General features: G+C 41.2%; 1 protein-coding gene across 1 annotated transcript in view; it reads right to left on the bottom strand.

The window, feature by feature from the left end:
* The window catches only part of MCTP2 (multiple C2 and transmembrane domain containing 2), a 131898-nt gene that overhangs the window by 70268 nt on the left and 40923 nt on the right, over positions 1 to 20707 (bottom strand). The window contains exons 8-11 of the mRNA XM_006924133.2: positions 14864 to 15028; positions 12562 to 12692; positions 3131 to 3317; positions 729 to 822 (exon numbers count right to left, since the gene is read on the bottom strand). Of these exons, the coding sequence (XP_006924195.1) occupies positions 729 to 822; positions 3131 to 3317; positions 12562 to 12692; positions 14864 to 15028 (577 nt within the window). The remainder of the gene's footprint in view (positions 1 to 728; positions 823 to 3130; positions 3318 to 12561; positions 12693 to 14863; positions 15029 to 20707) is intronic.

The raw sequence follows: 20707 nt of genomic DNA, 5'->3' as shown, positions 1-20707 counted from the left end.
GTTCAATTCAGTATAATTGTTTCTGTTGGAAGGAAAGGATAAGACCACATCCTAAAAATAGGAGATTTAAAAAAAAATGCATCACCATGGCAGCCAGTGGAGAGTCACCCTCCAGTCAGAACTGGAACTTCTGGATTACTCTCCCCACCATCAAGCATAATTGAGCACAAAGCATGTCCACTCTAGCGGATGTCTAAAATTTCAAGTTAGTGAAACGCAAGAGAAACTCTGTATAAAACAACGTTGACTGCAAAGTGGTCCCATGGCCAAGACTTGGGTTACTGTTACAGAGAAGAAACAGCTAGATCCGCTTTCAAATTCAAAACCACGTACTCTTACTACTGTGAAGAAGGAAACTGTGAGCATAGAACACCGCAAGGGAGCCAAGGCAAGATGTCGAATCTGTCTTTTGAGGTACAATAGAAAAAAGACTTATCAAAACATTAAAGAAGTCATGACACTAAGAACCCAGAAATATCTCTGAAAGCCAAATGGGCTAGAACACTATTGAATCACAGTAAAATCATTTGACGAAAAATAATTATGTGAAATTATTTTTTCACCTGCATTCAGTGAAAAATTGTTTGCCTGCATCTTCTATACTCTATTGAAAAGAACATGATTGCTGTGTACATGCTTCTCCTTACTAAAACATATGCTCTTCTATAAGATCATTTCGAAGTAGGAAATACATAAAAAAATGAATGAAAAATGAAAACGTTTTATACCTGAGAAGTCTGCTGCCAGGAGATCCACCGCCTTTAACACCTTCACTTGTAAAATGCCGATGTCCTTCATATCACTCAGGGAGTTCCGGAAGCCCTGAGGGGCAGAAAAGTAGATCGCACGTGAAAATGGCTTTCTCACACACTGTGATGACAACACAGTCCCACAGAAAGTGCATTCTAGATTTATCGCCACCTTTCTCATGCAATGCTCAGGAAGGTTCCAAAATGTATCTCATCGGTCAACAGGACAGTTAGGCATCGGCGGCAATCAGATTCAAAGTGACTGCGAATTAATTAACTACAGCTTCAAAATGAACAGATTACAAACACATAACAATCTACTTTTAACATCGCCCCCTGGTGAAAGCACAGGCATCCCACCGGGAAAATGTGTGTGGAACTGCATTCATTCTCTCTTCCCCCCTTCCTTCTCTCTAATGAAACTTTAAAATCACCCCAAAAGGCACCATTATTCTGGCCTAGTTAGTACAAACTATGCATACAAGAGGACTGAACCTGGATCCTGCATAGATACTTATTACCACTGAAAAGAGCGAGGGATGGAAATAGAGTGAATTTGGTGGTCCATGTTTCAACTAGCTCAATAAATTAGAAACTGAGCATTAAGTATGGCCCTGTACTGACGTTAACTTCTGGTTTACACGACCCAAAGCTTGTACGTACTGATAATTCTTAGGCACGTACAGCAATAGTCAGAGGTCTATGAACATCGCATCCTTCAGAAATTGTGCATGAAAGGGATAAGGAGAGACATTCTGTTTGCACGCCTCCAGAACACATCCGTGGAAAAAAAGATGCTGCTTTCAAACCTTTGGATAAAATATTTCCACCATCATTAGATAACTAAAACCTGCGATAAGCAGACCCCGGGGATTTATGGAAGGATAGAAAAATCCTTGTTATTGAAGCACTTCAGAGTAGAATAACAAAAGCTAAATAAGTTAAGGTTTGCCTAACCTAATATGCACCATTTCTAAGAGTTTTAAAAGTTGTTTCTGCTCTGTATTTTCAACCTAAAAAAAAAAACAAAAAACAAAACAAAAAAAACCCAAAACAACAACAACAACAAACTAGTGTTTAAGCTAAGATGAAAACATTTTAAATAAAATACTTTTACAGCTTAGAAGTGGAAATGCCTTTAAGGACTGTCTACTCTTATGACCTAAGAAACAAATCCAGCATTCTTTCCCTCTGGCCAGCTCACTACCTAAAAAACACGAGATATTTTTATTTTGATTAGCCTCTTTCAACCTCTTTTCAATTAGCACTTTGCAAATCCCAAAGGCATTATTCAAAGCACTCATTACAATCTTATTCAGTGTCATACCATAAATCCATGACACTCCTCAGGAATTTGGTAAATTTTGCAATTTATCCATGTGAAAATGTGGGGAAACGTTTTATTTTTTACCATCGAATTTTCATTTGCTTAACTAAAGTCATCAGAAAAAATATTAACAGTGGATTCTGTCGAAACGTCCTTGGAGGATGCCAAACTCCCAAGCAGAATCTGTTCTGACAGTAAGACGTGTGGCTAGGTTTCATACTCCCGAAGATAAAGAGTTTTTCAATTAATCAATACGCCTGTCCCGCGAAGGGCTTTGGAGGCTCTAAAGTGTGCGCCAAGAATAACGTTCCCATTAAATAGGGATTCGTCTCTGCTTCGCTTCCACGTCACTGTCCTAAAGCGCGTATTTTGTGCGTGGCAACAAAATAAATGTATTGATTTACAAAGAAGATGGGATTAAAACGGAATGCAAAGAAAGACACCTAGAAATACAGAGTACAAACAATAAACGAAGAGGACAAAGCCGCTTGATTTAAAAATGCTGAGTTGGCTTTTAAGCACATGGCAACTACTTAGGCAAAAGTCTCACTGCCAATAACACCCAGCGTGGTATAGAACAACAGTCTGTCGTGCTTGCCTAGGGCTTCGCTTCACTTTAAAAGGCATGAGCACTCTCTCACTTGACTCTGAGGTTCTAGAAAAGTATCTATAATACAGCAAACATTCATGGTAGTTTAAAATAAGGCTACTTTTGTGAGCTTCTGTTAAGATTCCTATTTACCTACGCGGACATGCTAAACAACAGTTTGCCTCCTCGAGGAATTCCATTTTCTCCAAAGAGATCCTAAAAACTAAACGTTCAAAATACTTTTGTTGGCTTTTCAAACGGCAAGAAGGCAGACTCTAATCTACTTTCACCTTCTCACTAATGCAGTAACTTCTCGGTCTGATGTTCCGTTTTATGAGACATGCCATTGAACTTTGGACAAAGATCTCTTTTTATGCAGTTTTTCATTTCATAGACCTTGGAACAACTCAGAAGTGGTGGGGGATAGGGGTGGGGGGCGGGAGCGTAACAAGGCAAAGCACTCACATATCGCTGGGCAATCTGCTTTCTTTCGCTGGGGTCTGCCAAGGGGCACACACACAGGTCCGAGACGGAGACTCCCGCGCAGGGAGTAAGTGTGACCAACATCAAGAGAACTCCTAGGCAGCTGTCCAGTGGCAGCTCCAAGCAGTTGGCCTGCTTGAGTGGGAGGGCCGCGATGTCCACTTTACACCTGGAGAAGTTGCAGGAAGCAGAGAGAGCGGTTAACACGTGACCGCTTTGGAAGCTCCAAAGCACCTCTGTATTTCATCGTCTCTGAAACTTTGCTCGGTCTGGGCACGGGTTTATTGAGCAGTGAAGGTTGCAGGGGCTCCCTGTCTTGCCGTACTCACTCCCAGCCTAGCACACTCTAAAATTAAGGAGAGGAAGAAGTAAAGAAAAAAAGAAAAATTAAAGAGAAGGCAGCATGGACAGAATGGCAAATGGAAAGAGAAGAGTTGGATCTTTGCCAAATGAGGTCTGCAGAAAAACAACGAGATCGGGAACGAGAGGGAAAAAAAGTTTCAAAGTTTAAGCATGATGGCTCTAAATGACTTCTCTGTGCTTTGTCTTTTGCCAACAAAGAGAATAAAGGGTTCAAAAAAAAAAAGTTAGAAAAGACAAGAGACATGTAAGTGGGAGAGGGTTAATGAAAAAACCATTTTCTTCCAGATTCATGCCAACTGGCGAATTTTTATTTAAAGAAACGTGTTAAGGTGTTTTCCTAATAGGCACGGTTCCGCGGGGTTTCCCCGGGTGGCTTTCGTTTTTGGACAAATGGAGCATGAAGTGCTGCTGATTGATCCCATTTCAGCAGCACTGCCAGGAAAGGCCGCCCCATCTGCTATAAATTGCATGTTTTCCACCCCTTAACAGCCAATGTTCTGGGATGTTGAAAACCTCAGATACGTTTAAATACAGAAGCAAACACCAAAGAGGGGGGCTGAAGTGCTAAGCCACTTACTTGCGTTAGCACTGAAAACTCTGGGTTTGCCTGGACCGCAGGAGGGTGAAACTGGTGTGTGTGTGTGTGTGTGTGTGTGTGTGTGTGTGTGATTCTCACTTGCCCTCCATATTTATTAAATAAGATTAATATTCAAGACTTTATAAAAAGCACTGTCTCTCATAATGTGTGACAAGGATGGATTCTTACCCTAAATTACCAGTGGACTTTGTATGCTTGCATGTAATTAGAAGGAGTAAACTAATACACTATCAAACAATGATGATTTCAAGTCATGAGAACATGTGAAAAGTTCCAATTTAATAAATTTGAAAGAAAGCTTGCGATCACTTTGCCAATTAAAAAGGAAAAGATCAGTAATATTAAAAGTCTATACCAGTTTTTGCTAGAGAATAAAAGCATTTTCATATTGACAGATACCTATAAAGTTAAATATATGTTGGTGTTTATTTTCTAATTAACACAGTGACTCCAGTTATGAGAACTTTTGCATGAGATAAATTCATTACGTATTTCTACTGAAGACACAGTACAAAGAGAAAGAAAAAGAAAAAAGAAAAGAAACCCCTATGATTTGAATCAAAACAAATTGTTTTTCTGTAGCAATAAGGGACCTTTCAAAGTTAAAGCTTACTATTATGAAGAGAGGGTTTACTAAATATTTTTATTCCATAAGCAAGTATGTAAGTGGGGAATTAATTTTGCTTGGAAAAAAATTTCGCTTTAACTATGACATTTCTACAAAACTAAGTACCCTCAAATTCCTTAACCAATATAGCGGTTTGTTAAACATTATTTTACATTGTTATATACACTTTCATTTAATAAAGCTCTTATGGAAAGACAGAAGATCTGAATTTGTAAAAATTTCCTCTGGTGGTCACTTTCATTAGTCCAAATTAGCAGTAAACTATTTATGGCACATTCGTTTTAATATCATTAATAATGGCAATTTATTTTCATCCTTTGAAGTTTGCCATTTTGTTGTGGTGGTGGTTTTGCTGTTTTTTTCCCAACAACCAAAAGTTACTTGAACAAGAGCTCAAGAGCAGCTATTGAGTGGGGGTGTAATGGTGCATAATTAGGTAATAATAAAATTTTTCTTAGATAATTCAAAATGGACTTGACATTAATTCCAAAAAGTCATCTAAAAAGACTGTGAACAATATTAGCATATTTACAATAACTGTACCAACTCCCTCAGTGACCATTTAAAGGTACGATGTACTTGAACAGAGCAGTTTATTTTTTTAAACAAAAGATGAATAATGTACCAGATGAAATGCAAAGCAAACAATGGGTTTCTTCTCAGAAAATTACACATTTTCGCAAACTTTCCGTCATTTGTCTACTGGGAAACTTCTGTACCTACCTCGTTTTTAAACATTACTTGGATAATGAAAAAAGAACACTTACATGGAAATAGCTCTGCCTATTTTAGATAAAAGAGCCCCGTAAACAACAGATTGAGGGTTTCACAGCACAAACTGAATGGATTTTACATTCTCAGTTAATTAATGAGAGAATTCAGCCAAATACTTACTTTTACTCTCTGGGGACTTGAAAGAGCAAATTAAACTGATGTGTCAGCATCATGTCAATCAAAATTAAACCTTGATCCTTTGCACGTGGGTTATGACCCAGCCTCTTAGGGTCCCTGCCCCATCCTGTGGATTGATGTCTTAGGTCTTAAGAATCCATTTAAAGCTACCTTCTCTGGACGGTTATCAACCAGCCTCCCTCCAAAGCTGACTTCCTATAAACCTTCTACAACTGAACTGCTCTCTCAATCTCTTCCATCCATCTGGCTTCCCCATTTATTCCCACATTCTGGAAAAGAAAAAAAAAAAAAGGAGAAAAGACGGGAGTAACAAGAAATGAATTTCATGCAAAACCCTGTCCTCCGGGCCACCATTTTCCTCTGTTTCGGTCTCGGTCCACATTGCTCCAGCTCATCCTCACGTCTGAAGGACAACCAGAAGCTCTGGAGGCTCACGAGAGGCTGGAAGATCGACTGGGATTAATCCCAGACTAGAGAGGGGTGACCGTATTTTCAGCAAAAGCATTAGAACATTTTTTTTTTTTTTAAAAAGGACTTCTTCAGAATTTCAGACACTTTTACTACAATACTCATCAAACCTTCTAAAGAGAGGTAAGTATCGCGTGAACAAATTTTAGTTTTAAGCTCAAGTAAAGATAAGTACTCTAAAATCTAGAATCCTTAAGATATAAACATTCTGAAATACATTCATTAAATACATGTTTAGTATAAAAATCTTGAAAGGAGAATCCAAGGCTGCTGCTTTCATTTTCTACAGTGTGCCAGATTCTACCCTGAGAAAACAGTAAATAGTTTGGTCGATCTCTTAATTCTTTTTAGGTGCTACTGAATGAAGCACTACAGAATCGGTTCTTTGAAAGGATTTCTTTTATCTTTAGTTAACTGTTGTGGGCAGAGCGCAGCGTTAGCCCCCGAGGATGCCCAGGAGGACAGGCCCAGCCCGGTCTCCTGGGCCCATCCAAACACACGAATCCTTCCTTCTTTCTCATTTCTTTCAACACTGCTCGCTCACTGTGCAGTTCCAGAATTTTACAGATGTCATTACATATTCTTTTTCTCTTTCATTTTATATCCCCTAAATTTCTTCCCAAACTCTACAAAAACGGCGCTCTTTTATGAGCATTTATGAAAACTTAGCTTACTAGTATAGATGCAAATTTTCTTTGAAAAAGAAACTTAGTTTTCAGATATGCGGTGTGGAGGCTCTCATAATGAAGTTTTCGAGTATCATTAAAAAGTCACACCAACTTTAATAAATGATAGGCACTTAGATCATTTTTCCTATGTAGGGCCAGAAAGTAATAGCTCTGGTTTGTGGGCCCATATGGTCTCTGTTGCAACTGCTAAACTCTCCCCTTGTAGCATGAAAGCAGTAATAGATGATGCAAACAAATGAACAAGGCTGTTTTCCAATAAAACTTTACTCTGGGCATGGCCAAGGAGGCCTAGTTTGCTGATGCCTGCTGACCTAGAGAAATGCTAATAATTTAGAGGTGGTGAATTACACCAATGGAAGTATTTTAAAAATTTACGAGATAGATTGCTGACAGTACAAACACACTGGTAAAGGTCTCAGAGATACTGACCCAAGAATAATTTTTTTAAAAATAACTTTTGACTCGCCATACCCTAAGAAACCCTGGCCGACATATCCAATTGAGTGTTTGTAAATAAAATATATGATAAAGCAATGAACCTTATGAAACTGCTCTTCTATCTGCTAGACCGATGTGGAAAACACATGCTCAGGGCATCTATGTAGGAAATGTGATTAACGCACATTAGCAAATCAGATCTGTTCCCATGGCATCTGGCATCATGTGCGACCTCGTAGGCAAGGGGAGTGACGATGTTTGGACAGCCATTCAGAAGGCGCTAAACCCTGGCCCTTAGGTGACCAGGAAATTCTCCTTCCAAAATCAGATCTTAAAATATTCCATTAATAACAGCTCCACTATGATACCTAGCTTTACATTATAGAAACAAAAGAGCAGAGTCACCAGTGAGTTTTTGCCTAGAGAGGAGGAGCTGCCATGGTTGATTTGCAGGAGATGGAATCTGATGGCTTTGTGACCTCACGCTGCTCCGCTCTCTCCTCTTGTGTCGTGGCCCCACCCACCCGTCTCGATACCTTTCGAGTTTCTCAGAATGGGTTCCCCCTCCTCTCTAGGCCTTTGTTGTCCCACGTTTCTGGGAAGGTTCTTCTCCAATGTCCTTGTTGGGTTAACTGCCTCCCATCTTACAGGGCTCAGCTCAGACCTCTGTTCTTCCAAGAAGCCACCTCCTTCTCCCCCCGAGGCACTGCCTGCTGAATGGCTGTGGCCCAAAACTTATTAGTGCCTGGGATAGGACCCATACCCATGTTATTTCCCCCTTTACCCTTAGCACTTGGCAGGCTGTCTGATCTATGATGTGCTCTGCATTTGTTGAATAAAACGAACAAAGGATTGCCTGCGATACAACAAAACTCAAGATTGAAATGTCCAAATTATAAAGCCAGTGTTTTTTTGCTAATGAACTAAATCTTTGGCCATCTCTATTTCCTCCTCTATGTAAGAAAGGAATGGAAATATATTTACTCGGTAACGCCCAGATTGAAAAGTTCACGATTCTAGTCACGTGAAGAAAACAAGGGCTAAATTACTTTTCCCCCCTCTGCAACAGGCGTATATTTAAGCTATCCTCTTTAGTCCACGGGCAGTTAATGTGCTGACGTAGCATTCTTTCTGACCTTCTGTTCCTGTCGCTCTCCATTAATCCCACGGCATTTTAATGTTTTAATTCAACACATAATTTTACCATATCAGTCAGCCAAACCTGCTCAAGTTTCACTTGCCATGATAGCTTTTAACCTCTTCTTCATTACCATAATTCTATGTTTTATATTACAGACTGGTCAGCTTTTAACTTAAATGCAAGGGGCAGAAAAGAGCGTTACAGTTTTAAAAGCTGTAAATCTTAGAGGCTAAGGAAGGAGGGGAACAGGAAGAAAACGGTGAATGTGTCAAGCCTGGCTGTAAAAGCAGATGGACGACACGGAGTGCAATCTGTCCAGAGAAAGAGCCCAGCCCTGAGTTTCCACAGCATCGGAGTCACTAATAAACCGGCAGAATGTCGGAGTCACTTTCTAAGGCACCCTGTGGGACTGAGGGGTGAGACTCTGAGGCAGTCCAGTTAAAATGGGTTTGAGCATTCTCATTCTTAAATTCTTCAAGCTAAATAAGGTCTAGACTACAGTATAACAAATTAATCTCTAGCATCACCTTGAAATGTAATATATACTTCCGGAAAGTGATATGATTATTTTGAAAGGGTACAGGTTGACCATAGGGGAGTCTATAAGTTAGAGTCTGTAATTTATGTTCTTGCCATTTTGTTTAACAGTTGGAGCAGGTTAATCTTAGCTTTATTTCTTACTCCCCTCCCCAAAATTTCACTGTCTCTGGGTGACTGATAGACTCTAAGATCAGAGACTGTCTTTTTTTTTTTTTTTTTGCTCATTAATAAACTCTAGAGTTAATAGACTATTGTCCCGGGGGGTGTTGGAACTGCTCAACCACCTTCGTCTCACCAGCCCTGACGTCCTCAGGAGTTACCTGTGGGCTCAGGTGCGTCATGATGTGGGATTTCACAAAGCTCCAAAGGACTCCGGAGAACCTGGACAAGGCTGGCTATCCATGGTCCAGGTAGGACCATGTTTTAACTGCCACTAAGCTAGCAACCCACCAATGACAATGTGATTTTTTTCACATAACTGACCAGTATTCCAGCTTTTCATCCACAGCTATAAAACCCAGTATTGTTCTTTAAAACCCAGTGTAAGACTAACTTACACTGTTTGGTCCTTCAGTCAGCGAACATCCTTCCCACCATGTCTTCAAAGAAATTCACTAGCCTCTTCTTTTAAAAAATATTTAAAATGTCTATATCGTTTTGAAAAAAATGCTAAATTTTACTAGTCATATTTCATGTACTTAAATGGCATGATTTCAGTTGCAAATGTCGTGAGGATCTAAGGTAACCATATGGAAAAATTTCACAATTCATAGTAATAATGAAATCTACCAGTGGAGTGCTCAGAAATGCGTAGGTATCAAACAGACATTGTTGCTGATAGTCACGGTGACTCTGCCGGTTGGCCAGAGACCCCATCGCACAGGCAGGGAACCAGATTCCACCAGGAGTTCATTGCCCAAGGTCACACGGCTCACATGCCATGTGGTTACCAGCAAGCCCAGGACGTCCAGCTCAGAGGCTGCTGTTCCTTCCTTCGTGTGAAACCGCCTACGAGGGGAAGTGTCACTGACGAGAGTTTCCTTAGAGGCCATGGAGAGTTTTAAATTCTTAGCATTGGCGTTACGCGGAAAGAAAATATGAGACAGGACTTAGGAGCCGGGTATAACTCGTTCACACGGTCAAAAGTAATCCCAATACGAAAAGGCATTTCCGACAGTTGGGAGATAAAACAACCGAGCCTTAGAATTATAACAACGAAAATAAAAAAATATAATGAGGAAAAAAAATTTAAAAGAAGAAGAAATAGTAAGGAACTGGTCTGCAATATGTATATGCCACCACAATCTCTCCTTTCACTCTGAGAAGCAGTAAATATATTAGGGTGGGTCTCACCCCACCTGGAAGTTTGGTGCCGAGTACGGCTGTGTAACCAGCTCCCGAGAGATGCTTTTGTTACTTTTTGTACCTCAGGAGAGGAAAAAGGAAAAGGATACCCACTCCCCACCCCCCACCCCACCCCCAAAAAAAGTCCTTTAAAATCCATGAAGAGGAAGGACAGAATAGATACGAGGGCAGGCATACTTCTCAGTTACAAACAGGAAATAGGTAAAATAATAAATGAATACCCAAATGACAAAACATGGAATGGAAGGGACATCTTAAATTAGTTTTTGTGTCTGTGCAGAGACTTAACACTCATTGGGAAGAGCACTTCCTATTATGAGAAAGAAACATGACAGCACGATGACATGTGAAATGAAGAGGGCATTATTCTTTGTACCAACTAAAATAAAACGTTGGCCATTCATCACTGGAGGTCCAAACTCCCCCATTCAGATAACGCCTCGGGACACGGAGTTCTCTGCGTTCGCACGTTTACATAACTTGTCCTTGCTCCATGTGCTAGCACAGAGTTTCTCATCCTCCTACCAGTGGGTGTTGGCAGGGCACTGCTCTGCCACAGCGGTGACAAGGGTCAGGAGTACTGAGAAGCGTCTGAGGTGTCTCAGTTACCCTGTGTACATGGAGAAGGCAGAGATGAGACCAAACTAGAAATCTGACAGGTAATATTTGTGAAATGCTGGGCCACAGTCAGACCTCTCGCATGAGCTGGAGTGTCACATGATCTCGTTTGCTACCGGAAAGCAGAAAGCTGGCCTGGCAGACAGCCGATGAAGCCACGACTGCTCCCTGCAAAGCAATGCGACCAGGGCTATGACACGTGGAGGACGAAGTGCCGAGGTGTCCACTGGTGTCAGAGCTGCTCTCCTAGGGGGTGTCTGCACATGCGTGATGGAGTGTGGATGTGCTGTGTTTCTTTGGGTGTGTGTATCTTCCACACAATAATTGGGGAAAGTTACCAGGGTCAGGTTGGTGACAGCCAAATGTAGGGAACATTCCGCAATATGGCAGACAGTTCCATGCAACAGGCGCCTCTGTGAAGAAGCATGAGAGGGATGGCCCGTGAATTCCAAACTCCCCACGCATCTCTCTCTCTCAGGATGAGCCACTGAGGGGTGACGCCAGCAGGAAGAGCTAACGCGGCGTGAAGCAGACACCGTGCTAAGTATTTCACATAGAAAAGGCTCTGCATGAGATCCTGGGTTATTTGGGGCTCATCCCACTTCAGCCTCGAAATTCTATGTTCATTAAAAAAAATATATCACTTTTCTAGGCCTCTGCATTTCCTCATCTATAAAAAAGGAGTTTTTTTCGATCTGTAGTTTTCAGCAATAAAACTCTCCCTTCACATGGAGCCCTAATGGGTAAAAGCTGAGATGATGCTCTGGCCCCAGGGGAGTTTCAGGAGACCCCACATTCTCCAAGGGGTGATCGGAGGCATCTCCCTGAATTCGGGCTTCCAGAGAACTTGGTTTGAGAAAAATGACGAGCAATTGTTGGAAGCCCTTTAAACGCTTCTGTTCTAAATTTAAGATCTGTGGACAAACCGTATATGGGAGGAATGAAAGGCCGAGACCTGGTGCAAGGAACTCCGAGCTTGGAAACACGGAATCCCGCCGCTCTGCAGCCGTCTGCAAACCTCCCGCGCTCCATTTGCTCATCTCTAAAATGAGAATGAGGCTGCTGACTGGCAGGCTGTTCAGGTCAGAGATGATGTCTGCTCCCACCGGCACTTCCTTCGTGCTCCCTGTGAGCCAGCCACGGTGCAGGCACAATCTCATCTAACGGTTTTCTTACTACAACCCTAGAAGGAAGCTGTAATACTCGTAGCACTGTCCGTGATATACGAATCGATTACGTTGAGAGAGTCCAAAGTAAAAGCAATGAAAGAAAAATAGACCCGGCCTCAATAGGTTTCATTATGGTTTGCCACAAAGTTCATCAACGACGTTGGAAATTTTTCCATTATTTCGGGACACCTAGCTTCGTATTGTTACTAAATTATACAGTAGTTCGCTAAGCAGCAAAACCAAAATTACAAGGTCTTTTGGAAATGTATATAAACACGTACAATTATCTTGTTTCAATCAATACTAAATGACATTTACCAATTAAAAAGCATATATTTTCCCTAGGTTCAGGTCCAGCTTACTTCTAGCTCCTTGGGGTGAAAACATGAGGTTTTAATCTAAGCCCCACAGATAAAGACCAGCCTCCCGCAGAAACGAGTCGCACGACCCGGCTCCCAGCGTGTAGAAAGCAGAGTGGACTCACGTGCCCAGACGCTCCTCGTGCTTTTTGCTGTCCTTTCCCCACACTTCAATGTCCAAGATGCCCATCCTGTCAGAGAAGTAGTGAAAGTCAAACTCTTCCCGCCACTGCGGATTTGCACTCTTACACAGTGTCTAGAAAACATGCGGTTATAATATTTATTTTCTTTCAATGCCATTCGTCGCTACAGCAGCTACACATTAATTTCATTTCTAAACTGCGGCAGAGAGTGATGACGTGCCTGTCTGTCCCTTACAATGTTAAACTTTCCTTTTTTGGGAAAAAAAGGGACTTCCAAGTTTGGGGCAAAACATCACGACTCTTTTAGCCGACCCCCAGATTCAACCATTTATCCACCAAGTTAAAAAAAGAAACCATAAGTTACAGATACACAGATACACATATAATATATATGACAAATCTCAGTAGATATTTTACAGTTGTCCTATCACAGAAAATACTATTAATTGGTTAATCAAATGCAAGTGACATTTTTATTGGCACATTCATTCAGCACTGGCTTAAGAACTATATAAATTAATAGTTTGGGGTCTTAACATCTGTCGGATGCATTACACAAGAAACCCATAACTTATACATTGCTGCTTGTTTTTAAACCCGAGTTTACTGGGTCCAGTCTCTAGAGGGAGAGAAAGACTAGGAAATTCCACTGCAGCCAAATTTAAAAATTAACGAGATGGTCTGAAAACTCCACAAGTGGTTTTGTGTTCTCCGAGAGTGATTCCAAACTGCTTATGTGTTTGGTTCACTGTCAGGATTTTCATTTTTGTTTCATTTACACAGAGATTTAAATGGTGAATAACAAGCGAGCAGAAATGCTGGCCACTGAGTATCAGGCTCTAAGGGCACAGCATCAACTATTAAATCTTAGCGCCAGCCATTACTGCATGAATAAAAAGGGACAAGTCGGACCTCAGCTGCAGCCAACATCATGTAACATCATTTAAGCTGTTTTTCACATTGGGCTTAATATATCAGATCACAGAATTTAGAAACCATGAAGGAAAAAGAAACTATTAGACCACAAATTAAATGCAATATCCCCAAGGGGGAATGTAGCAGACACTGGACTAATTCTACACTTCTCCTTAGTCCAGAGGGCTAAATGTGCCTGGCGGTGAATAATTTTTCTATAAATCCTTAGCTTGACCCCGGCTGGCTAAATGAATCTTAGTGGAGGGTTGTGGTAACCCTGAGCTCACTCTCTGTGAGGTATGGCCCGAAACTAGCTGGTTAAAATAATTATCTGCCTCATATTTCTGCCGTAACTCACCCTCAGTGTTTCACATCCTTTATAAACGGTTTGTCAGTGTGAGCTTCAATTCTCTAGTCCTTGTGTTAGAGTAAAAGACAGTTCGTATTTGATGTTGCGCTAAAAACTGTACGGCAGAGACAGCCTCTTCGCTCCCTAAATCATCTTCCAACTTGTCTGCATCTGTTGTGTCTTCTACACGGGAAAGCCCGAACTGCAACTATTCTTGGGTCTATTTTCAAAATCTTCCGCTGATGTTTTTTTATTATGTGGCTTTTGGCAAGTGACTTCACTTTCAAGTACCCTCGTTCCCTCAATCCATAAAACATGGGAAATACTCCTGTCTGACAGTTATGTAAAACTAATTAATTACCATGGTTTGGAGACTATGGTTTTTGAAATAAAAACCACACCAAATTACTAAGATTAAAAAATAAATGGAATTTGGATCGGCGGAATAAGATGACTGATTTTTAAAGACAGCTAAAAATGCTATTACTTTTCTTCAAAACAAATCACTTTCAATACTTTAGCTTTTTTTTTTTATCATAGCAAAAAAACAGGAACACTAGAAGTCTATTTTTTGTGTAAATACTAACAAATAAGAAAAAGCAAACTATATAATTTTGAAAATATTTTTAGTTATCTTAAATATTGCAATCCAAATATTACATATATAACACTTTTATTTTTGTTGGATTTAGAAAACATTTAGTTATCCTTTCCCGCATTTTACAAAACAAAGTTTGCTTACTTATTTTCGAAATGGAAATAAATCATGCATTCAAATCTGTTACTTAATAAGCTTTCTCTAGCTCTAGTTCCTGCATTAAAGTACACTAAACAATCAAATACCCATATTAATTGACTGCATCTGTACAATTATTTTGTTTTCTGGGATAATCCCATTATAGTAAGAGGGTTAAAATAAATTACTTCTAGTCTTGTGAAATTTAGAGTGGGAAATATTTTTTCTCTTTTTTTTAAATTTACTTTTAAGGATACTGTCTTCCTTAAATTGACAGAACTTACCTTACTTTTATACCTCTGATCTCCCAGTTTTAACTGGACAAACATCTCTGTCATGTTTCCTCCTGAGACATTCTTTCCTTCCAACAAAGTTATGCTTATAATCCCGTTCCAGAGTTGGTTCTTTTTCAAGGAGTCTGAGAGTCGTAGGTGGCGTATCAAAGAGGACTAGGCAAAAAATAAAGATGACAGATCAACTTGCTGATAATTCTGGAGTGCGACCTTGGTAATCACAGGCATTCCAGCTTTCAATATTTGATTATGAAGAGCACTCCCTGCCTAGCGACAGTGTTATCATTCTTCATTGGTTGTGAAAACCTGCAATCACAGTTTATGCGATTTCCTTCTCAAGAGCTGAATGTGTAGCAATATAGGGAAGGATGAACGTGAGCACCATTTGCATTTGGCGCTGGCCTGTACTCCCCCCCAGAGCTCTCCTAGAAACACTTCGACTGGGCCTTTGGCTATTTTAATGGTAGGAAGGGAAGAAAGGCATTCTGGGAAATAGAGCTATAGGAACAAAGCACTGCTTTGCAGGGAGACGAAATACCTCTGGGCATTTAGAAAGAATGGTTTTGAATGTATCCTCCACGCTCGCATCTGTCCCCACTTCTCTTTATTCCTCGGGCTACTACTAAAAAGCTCACACGACTGTGAGGTCCACAGCTCCAGAAAGAGCCTGCCTGAGATCAGCCGGCCAGCCAGAGGAGCTCTGCGGACCTCGGGGGTGGAAAGGGTGTTATAAAGTGCACAGCACAGTTCCTGGAACCCAGCAGGGGCTCAGTAGCTGTTAACTTATTTTTTCCTTTTCTAAATTATATAACTCATGTCCACTCACACACCCCTTAAACAGAATACAAAAAGAAAGGCAAACATCCCCTATTGTTAAATTATAAAGAGGACGAGCAGACTTTATTTTTCACTTCCACTTGTAAATTTCAAACACACAAAGATAGAGAGAATCGGGTAACAAATCTCCATGTGCTCGTTCACCAGATTCAACATTCGGCCAATCTTATTTCATCTATCCTTCAGCTGGTTTTTTTTTTTCCTAGTTGAAATATCTAAAAGCAAAATCCATATTTGTTTCTATGTAAGTGCCATGCCATGATCATATTCAACAGAAGTCGTCATAATTCCCTAATATCGTTAAATACCCAGCACATGTTCACATCTCCCTGACAGTCTCAACAATATCTTTTTATGGTTAGTTTGTTTGACTGAGGATCCCAATACGAGCCACACATGCTGCATTTAGTTGGAGGAGTTCATTTACGTTCTCCATTCAATAAGTGAAATGGCACAAGCATAGACTGCTTTATTGGAAGGAGAAATAAATGGACTGAAGAATGTAAATGGCACCGAGCATCACAGTAAAGCAATGAATTTCCAACACTATATATTCATTCCTGTCACCTGCTCAATATATCTTTGAGATCGTTTAGACACCAATTTGCTTGGACACCAGTTAGTCACAATTCATCACATGAAATGGTACGTCAGTACCATATTAATTACATACCAGCTTATGTCATCCAATGCACGTCACTCTGCCTCTCTGGGTAAACGATGCAGCAATGCCACACCAAGCGTTTGGCTGACCATTTCATAACTACCTTAAACACAATGCATTTAAAGAAATCTTTACTCCCAAACTGCACGCACACACACACGCACGCGCGCACACACACACGTTTGGGGTGAGCTGACACAGAGATGGGAGGGCGGATGAGAAAAAATTTAATTTTAAAGAGAAAAAAATAACCCTCTCCTGTGTAGAAGGTGAAAAATTCTTTCTCAACTTCTATTTACAGTTGGGTTGTGGATCTGATCTATTCCATAATGAAAGCTTATGAAGTAGTTAATGTTAAGTAATTTTGTATTTCAGAACAACACACACCATCACATTATAGACGGACACACATATAAATACATATGTGCATATGTATTTACACATCAAAATGCATACATATAAATGTAGACACACTTAATACATTTTATAGCTTATTAAGCACACGGGCTGAAAACTTCTATCTTTTAAAAGAAAATGAGATTTTGATTCATATGTCCTGCTGCAACTTCCTTTTTTGTTTTTTTCTTCTTAAAGTTTGACTTGCCAACCAACAAGCTAATGCATGACCTGTCCCATGGCCATGCTTCAAAGTTCCGACAGATATATTCCTCCCTAAACACTGAAACTATTTCAAAATCCTTTTTATAAAGAAGGAGTAATGTCCACAAGGGATCAAAGGGCATCCTACAGTCTGGCAAGTGCCTAAGAAAAATGGCAGTGCTTCCATGAAATATGCCCTAAAATAATTTTGCGGCTTGGTATGTCCTAATTTCAAATCGCATGTTTATCTTGGAAAGGCTTCTATCTAACTTGTCCATAAAACAGCCCCACTTAGCTCTATGAGCTCTGTGAAAATGGAATCCAAAGCTGGTTATTAAGGGGGCCTAGAGATAGGTTCCATATGGCGGAACAGCATGGGAGGGCAAGGCTCAGGCCTACACCAGGCGCGGCTTGGCTGGGGCTCCCAATCTGTCCGTGGACACTCGCTGCATTACACCGTAACATCTGGATTATTGCTTGTAATGTCCCTGGGAAATATCCACTTCCCATCAAAGGCTTTATCTATCTCAGTTGGACTTTGAACATTTTAGTACTCAACGCACTCGTGTTTGATGTGACAGACTTGTTCTTTGCTGTCCAAGATTTTTTTCCCCCTTACTAAACGCAGGGCTAGGAAAAGAGCAGTATTTTTTTTGCACAGTTCACAGACTGAAAAGAACACAAGACCTTTATTCTACTTATTTCACCCTGAATGTCTCTGCAAAGCTCACTGTAAGGTTATATCCAGATAAAGTCGCATCTGCTCGCAGTGCATTCTGGGATATGTGTATGGGCTTTAAAGGAGTTTCTTAATTAATTTAACATTTCTCTTCCACCCTAGAGACTTGTGGTGAGGCTTCAGGGCACGGTCTGGCTGGGAGCAGCACCTGGGCCATCCCGTGCGAGCTCGGACGCAGAGCTGGGCTCTCGGAATCTTCTGTGCCCTTCAAATACTCCCTTCCTCCCCACAGTAAACAGACTGACTCCTCTGCACTCGCTCTTGTTAGCTCAATAGCTCAGGTTTTCATGTCTGTGCTGGAGCCTGTAAGTGAAATTTGTCATCTTAATGCAGCTTGGAATGTGAAAGGAGAAAAGGAAATGACCCATCAAAGGAGAAGCCCACCCCACCTGAGCTGAAACAAACAGGGAGAGATAGAGCAAAGTTTCTGGGTCCTGACCCTCATTTCTCAGCAGACATAACGGATAAAATATAGTACATCAGGGTTTTGTTATTCTTCTCCTTCTCCCAAAGGATCAGAACCTTTGACTATTTCTATGTTGATTCATTCATAGTCTCTCTCTCCCTCAGCCCACACCCCCAGCCATACCCACACTCATTCTTCTAACCAGAAAGAATGGTTTCCATTGGAAAGACACAAGTCAGTTATGAACAGTGAAAGCAAGGTGTGATATTTCACGTAGTAATACAAAGACTTTCATAAAAAGTAAACAGCTGCAAGATCGTGACAATCCCGCAGACAAGGAAGGCAGGCAAGGGAGGGGATGAGACTAGAAGAGCACGCTGTGCAGCTTCTGCCCTCGGGCACGGGATCCTCAGAAGGCCTGGAACTGCGGACAGACTCTCTAAACAGTGAGGAGACTGTCCTTCCCAGGACAGGGGAATGAATCCGTATGAAATGTGGGCGGCCCGGCCACGTGCATCGTATGAGGATCGTGGCCAAGGGGCATTCTGGGGAGACAGCGACGTGGACTCCAGTGTCCCACTGCCCTGGCATGACCGTAGAGGAAAACCCAGAGATGACAGACACGTCAGCTTGGTGTCTCCTACTTGTCCTGAGCCAGGAAGAGTGGCAGAGAGGTCATGAGGAAAGGAAGATTCTGAAAGCGGGGTACGCAGTCCCGAAGCTGGGGCCTCAGCCTGCGGTCATCAAAAGCAACATTACATTTAGCTCTGCTGTGGTCCAGGACTGACGGCGCTGACCGATATCATGGGGTACTTGTGCAAAGTGTTCCCTTGCATTTTGTATTACAAAATACAACAACAACAAAAAATCACAATTAAAAAGGGGGAGTTGAAAAAGTATTTTCACAAGATTTTTCTAGTAGGGCGTACCTACCAGGTGCCAACTACTCTATGGATACTTTCAATATCGTCCCGGTTATGGAAGTATAATAGATATGCCAAGGTTGCCAAGGCATCTTATTTTAACCCTCATTCATTATTTTTCCTATGTCATTGTAAGAAATTACAATGTAGTCAGTGAAAACGAACGCATGGAAGAAATAAGCTTGTAAGTAAGTAAAATGAAGAATCAAACAAGACTATAACTGTGTTGGCACTGCTTAGAGAAGGTAAGGAAGAACATTTGGCCCATAAAAGATTTCTCTGAAGCATTCGTTTTGAGCGTTTTCTACATGTAAAACCACTGCTTATTGTCAACAGCTTTTACAGTGGGACGTGACAAGGTCCATATATTCGTGCAGCAGGCTCCCCAGAAAACCTCCCACCAGGTAGCTTCTTTGTATCATCTGAGGAGGGGCCTGAAGGCATAAATTCTCCTAGAACTATATAAAACTCTTTGCGTAAGGATGTAAAGAAAGCCTCTTAAATTTCCCACATGGACATGGACAGGGAAGATGAGATTTAAATTTGTAGACGAAAACTGGATCACGGTCCCAAGGATACGAATAATCTATGTATACAAAGATATTAGCTAGAAAAGTTTCATATCTGGTTTAATATTTTTTTAATTATGAGGGAATGCCATCGCTCAATTTTTGCACTTAAAAAAAAATAAAAATTAAGTTATGAGAAGATTTTTAAAAAATTGATAAAGTCTACAAATACCCAATGACTCTCAGGGTTCAGGACAAGGAAAATGCTTCTATTAAAACATAAAGAAAAAAAAAAAAGAAAGGTCATGTGATAGAAGATTTTCTTTTTTTGCCCCGACCTCTAGGAAACTCAAGTTCAGTGTTGTGTTCATAGGCAACAGCACTCGACAAGGAAAATGCTTCTATTAAAACATAAAGAAAAAAAAAAAGAAAGGTCATGTGATAGAAGATTTTCTTTTTTTGCCCCGACCTCTAGGAAACTCAAGTTCAGTGTTGTGTTCATAGGCAACAGCACTCATCGCCTAGTATTTCCGGATGCACATAAGTCATCCTGCTGGCCCACCCTTCTGCCCGTGTTTCTACGTCTCTTCTTCACTCAGCATACCCTGGCGCCACCCCATCTGGGACTGGGGCTTCGGCGAAGCACGTGAGGCTCTTACCCTCGGGTTTCTGCAACGACAGGGCTGGCACCTGGGCCTGCGTGCCACCTAACGTTTGCACCCTGGGCACCCCACCTGCCTCGCCCTCATCCCGGCCGTACCTAAGGTTTGCTTTAGCAGTGCCGGCTCCTGGCCTACCGGGCCTGCTCTTCTTCCATCTCTAGCTTTGTCTCCTACTCTTCCGAGCACCCCACTTTACACCTTAGTCTCACCAGTGATCCTCAAACACGAATGTGCTTCAGAACCACCTGGAAGGCTTGCGAAAAGAGCTCTGGTTCAGGAGGTCTGAAGTTTGCATTTATAACCATTTTTAGGTGACATGGGTAGTGCTGTTTCAAGGGTCGCACTTTGAAAACCAAATCGTTTGGAGCTCAGTGATAAAACAGTTTGGAGCGCTCGCCACGTCCCACATTATCCTACAGTGCCACGTCTCGATTCACTTCCTCTCTTCCTCATTCAGTAAGATTTACTCCAGTTTTTTACACCTGTCCTCGGCAT

The sequence above is a fragment of the Pteropus alecto genome, unplaced genomic scaffold (assembly GCF_000325575.1).
Source record: "Pteropus alecto unplaced genomic scaffold, ASM32557v1 scaffold59, whole genome shotgun sequence".
In the NCBI taxonomy this organism is placed as follows: domain Eukaryota; kingdom Metazoa; phylum Chordata; class Mammalia; order Chiroptera; family Pteropodidae; genus Pteropus; species Pteropus alecto.
This window is presented reverse-complemented; position numbering and strand designations above follow the sequence as displayed.